Below are 18,034 nucleotides of genomic sequence, written 5' to 3' on the forward strand. Positions count from 1 at the left end.
AAGAAAAAAATCTTCACATTTAGCACAGCCCTGAGTAACCGCAGCCCCTGAGCCTCTAGAATTGGTTGTATGTATTGGTATACATACAGTATATATATCAATCCTATCTACATATCTATGTATCCATATCTGTGTGTATGAGGGCCCTATGAAATTGTCACATCAGATCTGGATACTAAACCAATCTGCGACCTGGCTGATGAAAAGCAATTACAAGAGCTAAGTAGTACATGTTTTTACTACATGTTTTTACACTTATGTGATATCTACTGCCCAAAAGTTTGAATGTGTGTGGAGATACGAAGCTTTCATATGAACATTTCATTTCCTTTTATTGCATGTTTTATATACATTATGAATAAAACATCCTGGATTTTGTACATCAAAATAAAGAAAACAAGGAGAACAGTGACACACTGTGCTGCCAAGACCTACATTCATATTTATTAAAAAACTAATTTTTCACAGTAAAATATGTTACAGGTTATTTCATGTTTATATTTGAGGATAGGTCTTTAATTAATTCCTTTCATTATTTGTTTTGGTGCAACATTTCAACCTCACACTAATAATAAAAAAAAAAAATCTCTGAAACATACTGACAACTTCACATCTGCAGTAGCAGTTTGTTTTCATCTCCCAGAAAACTGCCTTGAATTTGCCCGGGCTTTCACTTTTTCTTCACTGATCGTAAACAAAGGTGAAGTTGCTGCCGAAGCGTCTGAGACGAACGTCGGCAGACGCTCCCTTTGTGCATGCGAGACGCTAAAAGTAAAAACTCAGAAGAACAATAAATATACAAATATATACAGGTCAGATCCTAACAAGGAAAACTCTACTCTGATGTCATTTACACAACCAGCTCTTAAACTGCAATTAAAATGATGTCATTTTAAAATATGCATTAGGTGTTTTGGTGTTTTTTTGTATTGATTTTCTTCCCCAGTTTTACAATGGTTCATTCCCTTGCGCAGCAGTCCTCCTTCCACTGTTTGTCCACTTTTTTTTGGGGGGGTGGGATGAAGAAAGCCTTGACACCCCAAGGGAAAGGAACGGGCTGTACACTCTGATCCTACGTTCCACTGCGGCCTACAGCTTCCTGGTTTAATGCTTCATGTGATGTGAGGAAGCGACCTGCCAACCAACCACAACCGTGTGCAACAGTCTGGAGCACCTGTAAATAATATAAAGTTTCCCAATTTCATCCAATTTTTAAGAAAAACTGGCAAAAGAAAATGCTAAGTGAAGCATTTTTTTCCATTCGCTACTGTTCTGCCATTAAAACACTGCCCGAAGAAGAAGGAGAGGACACACAACGAGGTGAGGTCGTTAAAAGAAAAAAAAAATTCAACCAGCCTTCTGTTAGAGAAGTTGAAACATTTTTCCAGTCACTCCAGTACAATCTGGAGTTTTTCTCAGAGCCGACGTCGTTTTATCTTTAGCTACTGACTGTGCAGTGATAGTTGAAGTAAAGCCCTTCAGTTGTCGTCTGTACACAAGCTACAACTATTAAAACAGGTTAAGGCCCTGCCACAAACAAGCAGCGTGTGGTCCTGTCAGTGGGTTTCTGGGGTGTAGAGGACTCAGGGCTGTTTTCTCAGAAAACACACCTACAGCAGCACAGGGTTAATACATTTCTGTTAAATGACAGAGCAGCAGCAGTAGGTCAGTACCCGGTCTCCACCAGCAGGGGGTTGTCTCCAACAACATCTGTCCTTCAGTTCAGCCCAGGTGTTCTCTCAAAGTTTCACAGTTAGTTCTGCGCACCTGGACCGCAGTGCTCGGGTCACCTCTCCTCGGGTCACCTTTGATTTCCCAGACTTTGTGACATCAGATGAGTCTCTCCTCCGGCGGGACTTTGAGCATGCTGTCCATCTCCAGCCGAGCCCCGGCCAGCTCCTGGGAACTAGGGCTATACGCGCCCTCCGACTGGCGCTTTTTCCTCGCCGTGAGCGCCATGAAGGTCAAGCCAATGATCAGTATGAGCACGCACAAGCAGAGCAGCGGGATGGCGACCACCAGCCAGGGGATGCCCTGCTTATGAGCTTGTTTCTACAAAAGGCACAGAAGAAAGAGAGCTTGCCTTACTGATGCAGATGTGGAGTGAAATGTCAGAGAACACTACATTTCTTGAATGTAACAAACGTACGTTAGTGTCACAGATGGGGCCACTGTAACCAGGCGGGCATTCACACACAAACATGTTGAATCGATCCAAACAGGAACCTCCGTTTCGACAGGGGTTAGACTCACACTCGTTGATCTCTGTTTCACAGCTGCAGGACAGAAAACACATGTCACATGTTAACAGAACTCCAGTCTATCACGGGGCTGACATATTGAGACAAACAACCATTCACACTCATAATCACACCTGTGGATAATTTAGAGTCACCAGTGAACCTAATCTGCGTGTGCTTGGACTGTGGGAGGAAGCCGGAGAACCCAGTGGGGAGAACATGCAAACTCCACACAGAAAATCCCTGGCCCAGAACCTTCTGTCCCTAAGGTGATGGTGATAACCACTGCACCACTGTGCCTCCAGAGTAAATAAAAACCAAAATTATCTAGATACTTTTATCTAGATATTTAGTTATCTAGATAACTTTTGCAAGCTACTCTATCCCACAACATTTTTTTGGGGGGGGTAAAATCTCGGAGCTTACCTGCTGCCTGTAAAACCCGGCATGCATGTGCAGTTAGCTCCCCACAGCCCGTCACTGCAGATACCATCGTTGTCACACTGGACATCTTTACCACACTGTATTGGAGGATAGTCCCACCTGTTGGAAAAGGTATTAAACGTTGCTTTAATGGAGGACAACTGAAATGCGACAGATATTGCTGCCTGTTCAAACTGGTTAACAGATGGAGGAGTGAGTGCTCACTGGCAGAGGGGGCCACTGTAGTCCTTGGGGCAAATGCAAGTGTACATGTTGGGTCCGTCCTGACAGGTGCCTCCGTGTTCGCAAGCGTGATGTTCGCACTCGTCCAGGTCTTCGTCACAGAGCGTGCCAGCATATCCTTGGCGGCAAAGGCACTCGAAGCCAGCTAAGTAGTCCCTGCAGGTTCCGTGCACGCAGGGCTGAGTCGCACAGTCGTCGGTGTCTGTCTCACACTGTTCGCCCTCCCAGCCAGAGTCGCACACACAGCCAAACTGATTAAACAGGTCCTCGCATGTAGCTCCATTTAGACAAGGATCTGAATCACAAACCGGGGCACTAGTGCAACCTAAATGAATCTTTGGTTTTCCAACTAAATGGAACTGAGATGGCTGCGGGGCTTTGTAGTCATCCATAAAAGGAAGGTAGACTCCACCGACTCTCACTGCGCCCAAGCAGCCAGTGAAGCTCTCAGCAATGGCAAGTGTGGCCCCCTTCTCGTTGAGAAAGTGCAGGCTTCCCGTGCGCTCTGGTGAGCTGCTGGTGTCCGTGATCCCGTCCACAGTGATGACCCAGGAAGAGGCTTTGCGTTCCTTCTCAGCCATCGAAATGTTCACGCGATGCCAGCTCCCGTCAGCCACTCGACGAACTCCTGTGAAGGTCAGAGCCTCCACGCTGTTGCCAGTGTGGATCTCCACTCGGACCGAAGAATCCAGCAAACCCACCAGAAGCAGGTCAGAGCCCCAGGAGGCCCTCAGGAGCATGGCGTTCTCTGATCGAGTCCGCAGCTCCACGTACAAATCGGAGACGGGTTCGGCCAGGGAGCCTCCAGCACTGTACTGCACAGGGTTGTTCTCAAATGTGGCGTTGTACACACCTAAGGGTCCGAATGGAGAAGTTATTTGGTTTGATTTCAGTTTGATTTTGATTAATCTAATACCATATCTGTACACCTCACTGATTAGAACTCATTGAGTATCATTTTAATGTAAGCTAACGTGTCTCTGAAAACCTTTACCTCGGAAAATACGTGAGAAATGTAGTCATTCACCAAGCAAGTGTTGTACCTACATTTTTAAATTCTCTGTCCTTAACACTGTCCTTAAACAGCGTTAAAGGTACATGCCTTAACATGCATTTTCATCTAGTATGATCTTTGTGTTGACAAATGTATATATATTATCAGCACCAGGGGCCTGGTATTGTGACAGCTCTAAACTAATACAGATGTTCTTACATTCATATCCATCGGGGAGGTCCACACAATGGCCGCCATTGGCACAGGGGTCACTAACGCACCACACACGTGTTTCACAGGTCTTTCCGGTGTATTCCTCCAGACAGGAGCATGTAAAGTCGTTGAATGTAATGGTGCATTCCCCTCCATTTAGACAAGGCTTCGTCTGCAGGCGGAAGCATCGAGGTTTTTACATCGACCGAACATGAAAAACTCAGACGGCAAATAAAACTGTAAATCTCAACAGTGTTTGCTTTGGATGTTGATAGGTTTCAAGTTCTTGATTCTGCTGGTACAGTCACATCAACACTATTTGCTGCCACTGCTCTCATCTAAGGTTTTTGGCGTTGTTGATCGGATCAAGATGTAATGTTCACGTATGTGTTTGTTAAGGGGGAATTACTTCGACTTTTGGCTGAGACTTTGTTAGTTATCGTATCTGTATTATTACACATTTGACAAGGAATCACAACAAGGAGGACTGGTTGTATGGGCGGTATGAATGCAATGAGTCCTTTAAATGGAACACACAACTGTAAGGAACAAAGCAGATTAAGGAACTATTTCCTACCTTACAAGTATCATCACTGACACAGCCCTTCTTCACGTTTTCCGTAATACTTGGCAAATATATTTCCTCCTCATCCGAGCTGTTCCAGTCATCCACATCTAGATGCACGGAGTCTAAACAAAGGTCCTGCAAGCATCCTTTGTAATGGCCTCCCCACCCATCAGAGCCCCATTCTCCTGGAAGTCCTCCTATAAAGGCCTGATCTCCACTGTTAATGTTCACCTCGGGGATCTCTCCTATTCCGTAGCGAAGGCCTGCATGCTCAAAGATCACCTGTCTCTGTTGGACTTCCACCTGCAGAAGCTGCTTCTCACCGGTGGTCACAAATATTGGAGCTGTCAGTGGGACACTGTTAGGCAGAGAGCTGACTAAAACCCTCCCCATCCCCAGATAGAGTGAGAAGTAGACCTCTCCCCCCTCTTCTTCTGTGGGTCTTCTCAGCTGGAAGAGCAGCCCATCTGGCTTCAATGACCTCAGGAAGAAGGACACGTTGAAGTTGCTCCCGTGGCTCTTACCCACTTCGTAGACACTGAAACTAACTGTATCCTCATGGCTGTACGTCCATGAAGGGAATTCTGTCGGGGGGGGGGGGGGGGGGGGGGAGAATTGGAAATTTGGATTAATCACACAGAAGATCGTAACAAGTCAGGACCTCCACTGCAATGTAACAGTTCACACAGCAATAAATGTTGTTTCAAGATGTCAAACCAACAAAAAGCAAGAAGTAAATATATTTTTTAATGCCTATGTAGTGTGAATTATTTTGGAAGTAGTGGTCAGGTTTCACAGTTAGTGCAGCACCTACTCATGTTTATGGGTCCTGTCACCAAGAAAGAGGAACTATCATCTCTCACAAAGCACAAAAAAAAAAACGATTATACCAATTATTAGTACCATTGCATTTATGGACGTAGGCCTTTAACATCAACAAATGCACCAAGAATTGCAGCGCTTTAAGTTAAGTTTTAAACTTCCTTGCCTTTTCAAAAGAGTGGGCGTGCTCGGAGGGATTTTCCTTTTCTGTGCTGCATTCCTCTCATATTCAGCACAGCGAGCGAGATGTTTGGATTTCAGGTGATCAATTAAACCCGATGTGGAGAAATTCTTTGCAGATGCACTTCCTCTTGAAATTTTGATATTACATGTTTTGCTACAGGTACAACAAAACCAATGGAAGGGTGAGGGAGCTGTCAATCAAAGTTTGTAATCACCTACACAGTCCCGGGAAAAGGCCTAATTAGGCCTCAAAAACACTTCTGTGAGTGGAGTGTGAGTTTTCACATACAAAATATTTAGGGCCAAGAAATACTATATACATGATCACATCAAAATATGATGCAATATTAAACTACCAGACAGCATAGTAACTAATATGCGGTGGGTCATGAATAATATGCTGATTGGCATATTATTCATGACCTCATTACATTGTATTTGGTTTCAGCCCTTTATCTATTTGTTTCTCCTCTCTGTGCTCACATATACAGTCATTTAATTCAGCTTAATTCCTAATAAAGCTGTTCTCATTGACATGTTTCTGTTTCTGTGTCAGACAATGGAACAAGTATGGAACAATGACTGAAACACAACCCATTAAGATACATTTTAACCGACAGTCACTTCAAGACATTTCCAAGCTGCTGCTAAAATCCTGATTTTATAACAACAACATTATCTGACAGAATCGCCACACACACGAGTCAAAGATAATGGCTGTGCTGTGATTTTGGCTATATGTACTTGTAAAATGATCACTCAGAAAGTTAGCTCATTCACATCAGTCAGCTGCCATGTATGAATGAGACGCACAGAGAGGTGTACCTGCAGGGGGAATCCCCAACCTTGCACTCACGGGGCAATACTGACCAACAAACTGGACTTCAAAACTCAGTCTTAACATCTGAGGAATTTACTTTAAGCAACTTTGATATAAGTTAATTTGACTGTAGAACTTCTACTTGTCACTTGAGGGTTTTAACATTGTGGTATTGCTGCTTTTATTTAAGTAAAATAGACCTATGAGGACTAGTCTCTAAAATTTGCTGATAGTCAAAGTGCTTACCATCAGAGCAGCTCTCACTGTGGAATGGACGGTAGCAGTCGCACTGGTAGCTGGTCCACAGGTCCACACACCGGCCATGTCCATGGCAAGGGTCAGGCTCACACCATTCAGTCTTACTACATCCCAGCTCGTGGCCTTGATCCTCTGGAAGTGTTTGGGGTAGGATAGGCTTAGAGTCTATCATCAGGTCTTCCATACATCCAATGAAGCTTGCACCGCTTACTGAGTACTCCAAAAGCTCCTCCGGTGCCCCACCTACATAAATGTGAGTGAAGGCTTCAGAGGGCTGGAAAGGTGATTCATCTGTACCACCATCCGTAACTCTGCACCCATCCCTGTCACAACCAGGGCCTTTCAGAATCAAAACCAGACCTTCTTTATCTACAAACACATGAGCATCCCGCCAATCTCCATCACTAACTAAGCCTGGAAATGTAACATCCAGTTCAGACTCCTCAGAAAGAGCTTTTGCCCGAAGACCACCATTTACAATCTCTAAGAGGAGGTGGTTGTCAACATCCCCTCTGTAGACAAGCAACATGTTGGGTAGGGTGGTCCGGAACCGTAGCTGTACCCCAAAACCTTGGTGAACATGGTGCTCCACCTCCCTCCGGGACCTTTCTTCTAGGACAACCTGGATGTGAATGAATCCAGGAGTGGAGAAGGAGAAGGTCGTTCTCGTGGAGCACTGCTCATCGTAGAAACCATGAGGGCACAAGCATGTGTGGCCGTGTTCTCCATTCTCCAGCCAGGGAAGGCAGGTGGCTCCGTTCTGGCATTCGTGGTCCACACAGCCGAGCAGTTTCACGTCGCAATGATCTCCTCCCCAGGGAAGTTCACTCGGCTCGGCGTCAGGACAGTGGCAGGTGTAGGACGCCCTGCCGTCTTCACACCAGCCGCCGTTCTGACAGGGCTGGCTCTCACATTCATCAATGTTCACTTCACACAGTTCACCTGGAGGGAGATAACACTGAGAGTTATCTCAGGCCACCTGAGATGTACTATAGTGTTCCTTTATATTGAGACTATATAAAGTACACACAGTATTACTAAATTTAACATGCAACAAATTATTCTCTGTTTATTACAAGATGCAAGACTCACCTAGAAATCCAACAGGGCATGTACAGGTGTAGCCGCTGATCCTATCCTCACAAGTGCCTCCATTCTGGCAGGGTTCAGACTCACACTCATCAATGTTGACCGAGCAGTTCTCTCCTGCAATGGAAAAGAAATCAAATGCTTGCCAGAAGATTTAAAAAGCGCCAGAGGTTCTTCGGTTTCACTTACCTGCAAACCCGGGCTGACACTGGCAAATGTATCCAGCTGCATCCGCAAAGCTGAGCTCCCATTCCAGCTCCCAGTGGGATGGGTCGGAGCGCTCAAAACACTCCCCGCCGTTCTCACAAGGCTGATCGGCGCACTCGTTTATGTCGATCTCGCAGTTTGGGCCTTCATAACCTAGAGGAACCAAAACATAATATGAGGAAGGCTTTTCCTTCCTAGGACACATTAACAACTAAAAACCAGAATGAGCTCCATCCAAACACGCTTTCGTTATGTTGTTTGTGTTTTTAGCCACATTAGCATGGTGGCTCAATAAATGGCAGGGTCTGTCAGTAGGCTGAAATATCTCAACAACCACTGGATGGATCACCATGAGTGATCATTCATTGTGCAGGATGAATCCTAAGGACTGTGGTGATCCTCTGACTTTTCCCCCAGCACCACCAGCGTTTGTTGATCACAGCGAAATGTCTCAACGTCGAACGTACACAGAGCTGCTAGCATGGCTGCACACTTTTATGTCTTGCTGTCCCTTATTGAAAAAGTCTATTATGACATACATTTGTTTGTACTATTGTTACATTATTTTCCTACAACATTTAACATTTGCTATTGTTTTTCTTAAGTATTAAAAACCTGTGATTTTGCACTAAAACTACGTTTAAGAGAAATGGTTGGACTGAATGTCCTGGTGCAAAGTGAATCAATTCAACTTCATGCGTCCTCTTTGAAACTCAGAGAACAGAACAGAACTTCAAATGCAAACCTATAGTTTTAGGTTAGATGACTGTAAGAGGATTTCCTCTTTGCGCCCAGAAAACCCTACTAAAGCTGAGCGCCATGGGCTCATCCTTATGTTGGGGACAGAAATGTTTGGTGTGCAGCATGTAGTTCAGTACCTGGCCAGCAGAGGCAGGCGTATCCTTTGACTCCCTCTAGACATGTGGCACCATGCTGGCAGGGATCAGAGGCACACTCTGGGATGTCCACTTCACAGCGGTCACCATGGAATCCCGTATCAGTGCAGTCACATTTGTAGCTGGAACAGACATATGTGGGTTTTTGTACGTGATTATGTGTATTATTTGTACGTGGTTATCAAAATGAAGTTGCCCTGAAGTTTGCAAGGAACATAATCGTTCACTTCCTAAGAAAAACGTACAACTTTGTAACTTTGTAACTGACTTATGACTTTGTAACTTCTGGCTTATTAGAGATAGGAAATAAATCGTAACTTCCTTTGTAAGATCCTTTTTTATCAAGCAGAAAACAGAATATTTTTTTAATCTAGATGGTTAGAGATTGTATCTAAGGATTCCTTGAATACCTTCACTATTTACAGTGGTGAGTGTTGTTAAACCACCTTTTTCTGAGAAGTTGGATGTTTAACTCAATTGATCTGATGGTGTAGGACATGACAAGCCCCATCCTTTACAGGCTGACCGTGAGGATAAATTAAAGTAAGTTCAGCTTGATTGGATTGGCTAACCTGTTCACCATGTCATGACAGACGGCTCCATTCTGACAGGGCTCACTGGCACACTCATCGACATCGACCTCACAGTCAACGCCGTCGAACCCAGGCAGACATTCACACGAGTACGTGGCGATGAGGTCGTGGCAGGTGGCTCCATTGCGGCAGGGGCTGGACTCGCACTCATCTATTTCAATTTCACAGTTGACTCCTGGGAGAGGAGGAGAAAGTCAGGGACGTTAGCAGAAAGCACAAGAAGGAAAAACGATGATGATGCATAGATCAGTGTGTCTATTCTGGTCTCCAGATATCTGTGATGATAAAAAGCCTTTCTTCGCATTCTCCTAACAAACCGAGAGAGTGACAGGGGAATGCAGAGGTGCTGATCTAACCCCACCGCTCGCAGATAACACCAAGCTCCTCTGACACAGAGCAGGCTCACGGAGAAGGAAAGCAGTGTAAGAAAAGCGAGATGGGAGTGTTTTCTCTCACTCCGCACGGAGACTTTATCTGAGCCGCAGATAAGACGGCTGACTAAAAACATCTTCCTGTGCACTTAAAATACTCCTCGTGCTCGGTTTATCAGGAAGCAAACAAAACACTCTGGAATTAACAAATGATGATGAAGAACAAGAAGAAGAAGAAGAAGAAAAACGCCCAGAGGAACAAAGAGGATTAAGGATGACGTAGAATTTGAGTAAACATAATTTTATTTAGGAACATGTTCCATTTAAGGAAAATCTCAGTAAGGGGGCACCCTTAGGGCCTTATCATTTTAAGTTATTTTGTGCTTTAGCGGTGCTTATCATCAAACATTTAAATGAATCAGATTACTAAGACTGTCACAAGACTGAGTGACTGCCACAAGATAAACCTGGACCCTTTAGGGTCCCTGAGAGTCTGGGGTACGCACATTGTCTGACTGGTAATCCAGCCTTGTGGTAAACCTGATCTGCAATGAAACAATTTATTGTATTTACTATTATAAATTATTATATTATCTTCAGATACACAGTAACGATAGCTGTAATGAAGCTTTAATGTGTGTTGATAATTAATTAAAATAAAAGAAGTCTGGTGATGTTATTATCAGCAAAGGTCCTATGCAGAGCCAAACTAACAATTAATCTAAGTGTGTGTGTGTGTGTGTGTGTGTGTGTGTGTGTGTGTGTGGAAATGGGAATGTCTCAAATATAGATTAGATCGGTTTTGGCTTAGTCAGGTTAAATACAGGTTAAAAATTCACTCAGCCAAACCTCTCGCTCCATGGCAACATTATACTTCCTGTTTACACCCCCAGAGGCCCTAAATTAAAGGATCCAAAACTGGAGACAAAACGGATGTTTGCCGAGCAAATACTGTACCTGTAAAACCCGCCAGGCACTCACACTCGTAGTGGTCCTTCTCGTTGATGCAGGTGGCGTTGTTCTCACAGGGTCGTGACGCACACTCGTTGATGTCAATTTCACAGTTGTATCCCTGAAAACCAGGCACACAGAAGCAATGGAACTGTGCCACTCCGTCCAAACAGATGGCTCCGTTCTGACAAGGCTCTGACGAACACTCGTTCACGTCTTCCTCGCAAGTCTTCCCCTCGAACCCTGGTGCGCAGTGGCATTCGAAGCCCTCTGGTCGTAATACACAAGTCCCGTTGTTCCTGCAGGGTTCATCGATGCAGTCAGTCACATGAGTCCCGCAGTCCTGTCCTCCGAACCCTGCAGGACATCTGCAGAAGTATCCGTTCAGCTGGTCTACGCACATGGAACGGGGTTCGGAGCAGGGGTTGCTCTGACACTCGTCCACCTCCTCCGTGCAGTTATCACCCGTCAGTCCGTCCGGGCAGATGCAGTGGTACTCTGTGGTACCGGGGCTGCTGGTACAGTCTTCACATGGTGCAAAGGCGCAGGCATCGTAGAGTTCATCACAGTTTTTGCCCATGTATCGGACTCCCTCTCTGGCACAGATACAGGCGTAATCGTCCATAGTGTCCACGCACGTAGCTCCATTCTGGCAGGGTTCAGACAAACATTTATCTGATGTGGCGGTGCAGAGGATTCCTGAAACAGGAAGGGAACATGTTAAGAACAGTTGCTATAGAGAAACGGTTTACACCTCAGAACATCTCACGGAGTCCCAAGAATCAGACCATTTATTTCAACTGTGCAGTTGTTTCTCTGTATAGACCTTTTCATTGTTACTGGCAGTGTCTTCCATTTCCACCTTTGCCTCAATTCAAATTTTTGTCTTGACACCACAACCTTGTGGATTTGAATATGCCCTAAATGTGTCTGCACTTTAGACCATCTGCTTAAATTGTTCAAATAGAGCTTTAACTGTTGACATTTTTATATACAGAGATCAGAGGCTGCAGTGGACTCACCAGAACTGGACCTCTAGCTATATGATTGAGCGATAAATAAAATGGTTCAAATGCTTTTGTTTGGGGGGAAAATATTCAGTGATTACCTAACTTATATGTCTTTCAGTGTTGTATAATAACATCAGAGAACAATTTGGCAATGTCAGCGATTCACTGTTCCTTCCTGACTTATAACCTTATTACAGGTGGCTTATACTCTGTTAAGATCATGGGCTGCACACATAATGAGACTGTGGTTCATGTCAGGTCACTAACACACAGTGTGCTGCTTGCTGGGATACTGGGAGCATGTGGACCCCCCCCCCCCCCCCCCCCCCCCCCCCCCCCCCCCCCCCCCCGGCTCATTAAATATATTTAAATGACAATATCTGTCTCCATTTAGCAGCACCAAAAAAATAAGTGGATGAACTGAAATGACCAAGTGGGTCACCTCCTTTTAAATCTGTTACACTAATTCATTCTGACATTTCCTGTAATCTGCTCTCACTTCATTTGAAAGGACAAATTGTGTGGGAGAGTTCTGGCAGAAGTGTTAAAACCTCACATATGCAGCTAAACCCTCCCACACGTGTCGGTGTTTGTTTTGTTTTAGGTATAAATTCTTGCCTCTGGCCATTCCAACCTTTTCCTACAGATCCAATATTTTTTTTGTAAATGCCTGTCAACACATTTAACACATTTAACACATTCACTGTGGATTTTACTCATCCCCAGAAACGACTGATCATTTTGGTGACGCGCCTCACTTTTCCTCTACCTCCCCCATCGGGCCAAAAAAACTTTATCCACTTGCACATGAATGAATGTGGAGGCATTTCAATACTTAAATAAGCAACGAGAAGCTAAATGTAAATAACCTGCTAAATGACCTGCTGTGGTGGGAAGTTTTGGACAGCAGTTCAACAGCATCTCTTCATCAGTTGCAATTTTCACCCAACAACAGATGACTCAGGGGCATGCTGGTTGGCAGGTACTCGGCAGGAGGGAGGGGGGGGGGGGGGGGGGGGGGGGGTTATGTGTCTGTGCCCAGGGGCCCGTTGTCTTATAATCCATCCATGGCCTGTAGTGGGATTTCTAGCCTTGTTTCGTTAATGAACAGTGGGCCAGCCCATCAAGCTCAGTTAGCTATGACTGTATTTTTTTGTCTCTACTAGCTTGTAGCCAGTGCAAATAATGACTGTACTGTGCATTATCCTCCATGAATAGCCATTCTCTTTGCCTGTGGGGCCAGTCTGTATGTCAGTCCACAAAGTGGATGTGAACTATTTAAAGGGGCGGGGGGGGGGGGGGGGGGGGGGGGGGGGTGGTACTTTAGTGAGGATTCACAATGCACTGTCTCCCCTCACCAGCCAATACCATGAGGTCTCTGTGAAATCAGACTGCATTCCTTTTATTAGGCCAATCTCAACTCCCTCTGCAAACCCCCCCCCACTTGTCTCCCCCAGCCTCCCAGCCCCCAACTCTTTGATCAGTGTCCTGTTTCCAAATTCTCACTGAAGGGGAAGATATTAACAGTGAAGGGAGTTATGGAGGGGAGGGGTGGTGGAAGGGTGGGCCGAGAGAGAAAGAATATTGAATGAATGAGTAGTGAGAAAGATGGTCACTGTGGCAAACTGCTGCAATTTGTTGCAAAATGCTGATCATCATTGTGCTTTTTCCAAGAACAAGAGACAGATGAAATCAGAAGACTGTCAGACGGCCATGAAACACTGAGGACATCCCATCCCACCACCAAGTCTCTCACCAGGCATAGTCTAGTTCTAACTCACGACATCAAGTTTAAAACCGCTGGGTTTAAAGGCCCTGAAGATATAGTTTCCAACATGGACGCAATACTTCCTGTCAAAGTTGGAACATATTTGGTCCTTTCACTTTCTGTATTTTTTTTGTTTTCTCTGTGGAGCAGTGGGTCATGGCTACATCAAAGATAAATAGGGTGATCTTATATAATTTGCTTTCAGTCAACAAATCCCATGACGCACTATCACTGAATGTATCCTAACGTCTGTGCATCCAAAGCCTGACACATCTTATTCCTCTGTTTGCCATAAAGCTCCACTGTTGTCCACAAACATGTTCCTTCACTACCATGAACACAGAGACTGTAATTTTTAGCAGTGTATATTTACTCCATCAACCACGACTGAAATAACAACTAGGTTACAGACCTCATTATTAGATAAGACACCTAGACGAACTGAGAGATTGTTAATCCACCTAGTTCTGTAGCCAGGTGGTAAAGTTGGGCTCACTTCTGATTAGGAGTCATTCAATGGCAGGAAATTATTGGACATTCAGTGCTTAAATTCATCAAGGAAGGACACATTGGTGGTGCCAGGAATTATGAGGACACACTGTTGCATATCATCCACATAACGATGAAAATCAACATTTTGTTTATGCATGATTTTGCCCAGGTGTAGGATGTGTATATGAAATAAAAGGGGACAGAGAAAGGACTCCTGTGGGACTCCACAATACAGCAGAGAAGAAAAGAATTGTCCTTTTGCTTACTTTGTAACTGTGAAAGGTGCAACATTACTAAAGGTATTACTATAAGGTATATTGTTCCCAGTGATAAGCAAACACTTCTCACAGGTACTGTAATAGTCATAATAATTGCTCACTGTAGCAGTAGTCATAATAACTATAACAGTAGTAGTCATACTAACTCCTCCACGGTCTAAAAATATGAATTCACAGCAAGTGTCTTAATTTAGTGGGAACTGTTTCAATAGTAAAGTTTCCAGCAGTTAAAACTACTAAGAGTCTATTGTTCCATAATCTCTCCAGTAGATGTCATGTGATCTTACCAAAGCGACTTGATTCTTTTGTGGTAGTAAAATAGTGTAGCCGACCGTTTGTTAAAATAAACCCACACAACTGTATGTGTGAGTTATTCATGTAAAGATTAAGTGCATGATTTAGTTAATCTCCCTTGTCTGCAGACTGAAGGAGTGGTGGATTTTTCTTTGGTCTTTCACTGATCAAACTGTTCTTGTTTTAACAAGATACCTTTTTTATGTCTAGTAAAAAGAAACTTTTGTGAAAAAAAAAAAGGCTTAAAACTGATTAATTTAGTATGTAGTATTAACATATATGAGAAAACATTCTCATTAAAATGAGAAATAATCCCAACATAAAAGGAAACCGTTATACTAAGAATCTGCCTTTAACACCATTACAACAAGAAAAGTTAAAAGCAGTGTTGCCACTACACTGCATGAATGGATGAACATGCAAATCGGCCATCAGTTTACTCGGATGCTTACTCAGAGTTTTTGTCCGCGGAGAAAGGAGAGGAAAAAAAAAAAGGGCTGGGCTGAAGGAAAAGTTCAAGGGTCACGAGGCCCGTAGCGTACAACATGCAGATGCAAGTGTGTCTTAAGTCCAGAATTACCACAACATTGCCACAGGTCTCTGTCCTATGCCATAACATGCCCCCATAGTTCATCAATTCATTTTATATTTACAATCTTTGGCAGCTGGTCTCAGACCTACCAGGTAAGAAGACAGGCCCCACCTCACCCATGACCCCAGCATCACACCTTTTAGGAGCAGAAGGTTGTTGTCATTTCCAATTGTGATTGAGGCGTGTCTTTCCCTCATTCCCAACAGTGGACACTGACTGTGTTTGAACTTTACAGATTAACAGAGTGTTAGCCACCTGTAGACTAGAGGAGTCCCAGGTGGCTGTCAAGGGTTTCAAGATTAGGGTCAAATCTTCTTGATGTAAGAGGGAGACCAGGACACACATGTTAATTAAGTGAGGAGGTGATCCTTTGTTTGCTTGATAAGAAACTTAAGTGCGAGATCACAGCATAATTTGCTTGTTTATTTGCTACTGCTACCTCTTAAGGCTTAGGAAGAAAAGGCTGTTGAGGTAAATTACAGTATCCACACGCATCTGCTCATGTGTATAATAACATGCAATGTCCTGACTGGTCTCAGAATGGCAGAAGCTGAAGTCAAGGGCAGCTTGACAAGCTCACTTGTCCGTAGCGAGCTGTAGCTCGTTACCCCCAAAGATCCCAGGATGTGCATGGGCAGACATCCAAAAGATGCTGCTCCCTGCTCTAGTGGACAAGACCCAGGCTTTGTCAATGCCATGCGGCCATGGAAACGACAGAAGTGATACATGCAGCATCTGGTGGTCAACCTAGCTTGCAGCTGACTGTGGCCACAAGAGCACAGTAAATTACAAGATGCAATGAATGCAAACAGACAATATCTGATCATCTAAGGGACAGAACCCTGGTCTGAGATCAGATGTAAGGAGACATATCACTTCTGCTTTTGTATTGTTCTAACTGATGTCTAGTTTTAGCTTTAGAACTGCTGTCTTGACAGCACCCCACTGGTGCACACCCTTTCCCTCTTTTTGATCCCCATCTTCTCCTTATCCACCTTCCACTTCTACTCTTCATCCTAGCCCCCCCCCCCCCCTCACCTCCTTTCAGATGAGCAGATTTGATGGCCTCCCTGACCTCCAGAGCCTTTCCATGTTGTAATCCCTCTGGCCTCTTTGGGTACAATCCCTTCACTGTTCTCTAATCTCCTGTGGTGCCAGGATACCTGCACAGATTACGGCTCCGAGCTTCAACCTCTAGCATGTGTACACTGTCACCTACACTGTCATCATATTTGTCACATTATCTTCTCCTGTTCTGCAAAATGAATAAAGAAACAATAGTAAGTGTTCTGAGCTGGCTATGTTGCTCCTTTAAAACATGCTGTGATGATCTTGTATAAAGTAACACATGTATCTCAGCAAAGCTAATCATTACATCAACATCAACATCATGACCTGCCCCCCCCCTATTCACAGTCATCCACAGAATACACACAAGGCTCATCCTGACTGTTCAGACACCTGCAGCAATCAGACATGACGCAGAGGAAAGAGATCAGACAGTGACAGCCAGGAGGACATATGTCTCATTCAGCTCACCCAACTCCAGTTAATGCGGTCACACTTGTCAGGTCCAAGGTAACTAAGTGTTTAAGACGTGTGCCACACACACACACACACCTCTGTCTCCTCTTGGTTCCTGTCTGCCTATCTAACATCAGCTGTCCAATAAGGGAAACAATGCCCTCAAAGTCACAGACACACAGTCACAGCTTCGTTCTATCTCTCTCTCACACACACACACGTCTCATCTCATCTTTAAAAGTCCACAAATCACAAGGATGCGCACACAGAACTCCCTTTCTGTTGTGCTGTACACACCCATACATTATGTATGTCACACACGCTCCCACTCTCAGTGATATCATCCCTTAATCTGTAATAATCTGACTGTCTGTCTTTTGTCTCTGACCTCCCTCTGAGACAGATTAGCAGGTAATCTATCTTTTAGTTTTTGAAGATGAAATGAAATGATGACACGCTCAAAGTGTCAAAGTGTCTCTGAGCAGCCTGACTGAAGAATCCCTGTCTAAAGTACAAAAATCTGGATCTGGTACTTCAACATGCCATGTTTGCTGCCCCCAAAGTTTTATATATATATCCATACATATATGTATGTATATATGTAGCTTGTAGCTAGCCGTGTATGTGAATTCTCAGTGGGAACCTGCACTGGAAACTGACCAGTCCCCTTCATCCCTGCTGAAAGTTACAAACCACGCCCAACTTGGCTCCATCTATTGGAGTCACTTAACATAGTGTGAGCACAAAACAACCCAACAAGTACCTCCCTAAAAAACACTTGTTCAGGGAGCAGCATCTCTGAGAGCACTGATGACATTCCTGAGACCTGCTCCGGTTAACTATTAGGGAACTATTAGTTTATTAGGGAAAGTAAAAATCTAAAATGCTAAGAGCTAATATGTTTTTATTTGTTAGTCAGTAAGAAAACAGTGAAGATATGTGAGGTACATTTAATAAACTGTTCCTAAAGCAACAGGTTACTTGAAAAAGGATTAAACTCTAACTTCAAACAACAAACGAGTGATCCCAGTTATATTTACACACAGAGATGATAATCCAAAATCCAAAATTCAAACAGTCCTTAAACACACACAAAGCAACAGAAGTGTTATTTCTGCTCACCCCATTTGAACATCATCATCGTCAGCAACATGGTCTTTAGGTTCAGATGAACTTTTCCAAACTCCATGGTAAAAACCACTGCT

At 44.1% G+C, this 18,034-nt stretch overlaps 1 protein-coding gene across 1 annotated transcript; it reads right to left on the minus strand.

Moving 5' to 3' along the window:
* Positions 1-1,316: 1,316 nt before the first annotated feature.
* crb2a (crumbs cell polarity complex component 2a) lies at positions 1,317-18,021 on the minus strand. The gene is made up of 13 exons (XM_041058237.1): positions 17,952-18,021; positions 10,878-11,570; positions 9,529-9,724; positions 8,939-9,078; positions 8,043-8,213; positions 7,857-7,970; positions 6,753-7,706; positions 4,691-5,265; positions 4,120-4,285; positions 2,889-3,759; positions 2,667-2,783; positions 2,150-2,276; positions 1,317-2,052 (listed from the first exon to the last, which is right to left on the minus strand). The coding sequence occupies exons 1-13, from the start codon at positions 18,016-18,018 to the stop codon at positions 1,831-1,833; spliced, it is 4,413 nt and encodes a 1,470-aa protein (XP_040914171.1). The 5' UTR covers positions 18,019-18,021; the 3' UTR covers positions 1,317-1,830.
* Between the last annotated feature and the right edge of the window lie 13 nt (positions 18,022-18,034).

The sequence above is a fragment of the Toxotes jaculatrix genome, chromosome 16, assembly GCF_017976425.1.
Source record: "Toxotes jaculatrix isolate fToxJac2 chromosome 16, fToxJac2.pri, whole genome shotgun sequence".
Taxonomy (NCBI): Eukaryota; Metazoa; Chordata; class Actinopteri; family Toxotidae; genus Toxotes; species Toxotes jaculatrix.

Bases quoted from the DNA above. Each gene is read 5' to 3' on its own strand.
- crb2a (XM_041058237.1), bottom strand. From the start codon at position 18,018: ATGGAGTTTGGAAAAGTTCATCTGAACCTAAAGACCATGTTGCTGACG. The intron at 5,266-6,752 runs GTAAGCACTTTG...CCCCCCCGACAG, and splicing joins CAGTGAGAGCTGCTCTGATG to AATTCCCTTCATGGACGTAC. The intron at 2,277-2,666 runs GTAAGCTCCGAG...TCTGTCCTGCAG, and splicing joins CCGGGTTTTACAGGCAGCAG to CTGTGAAACAGAGATCAACG.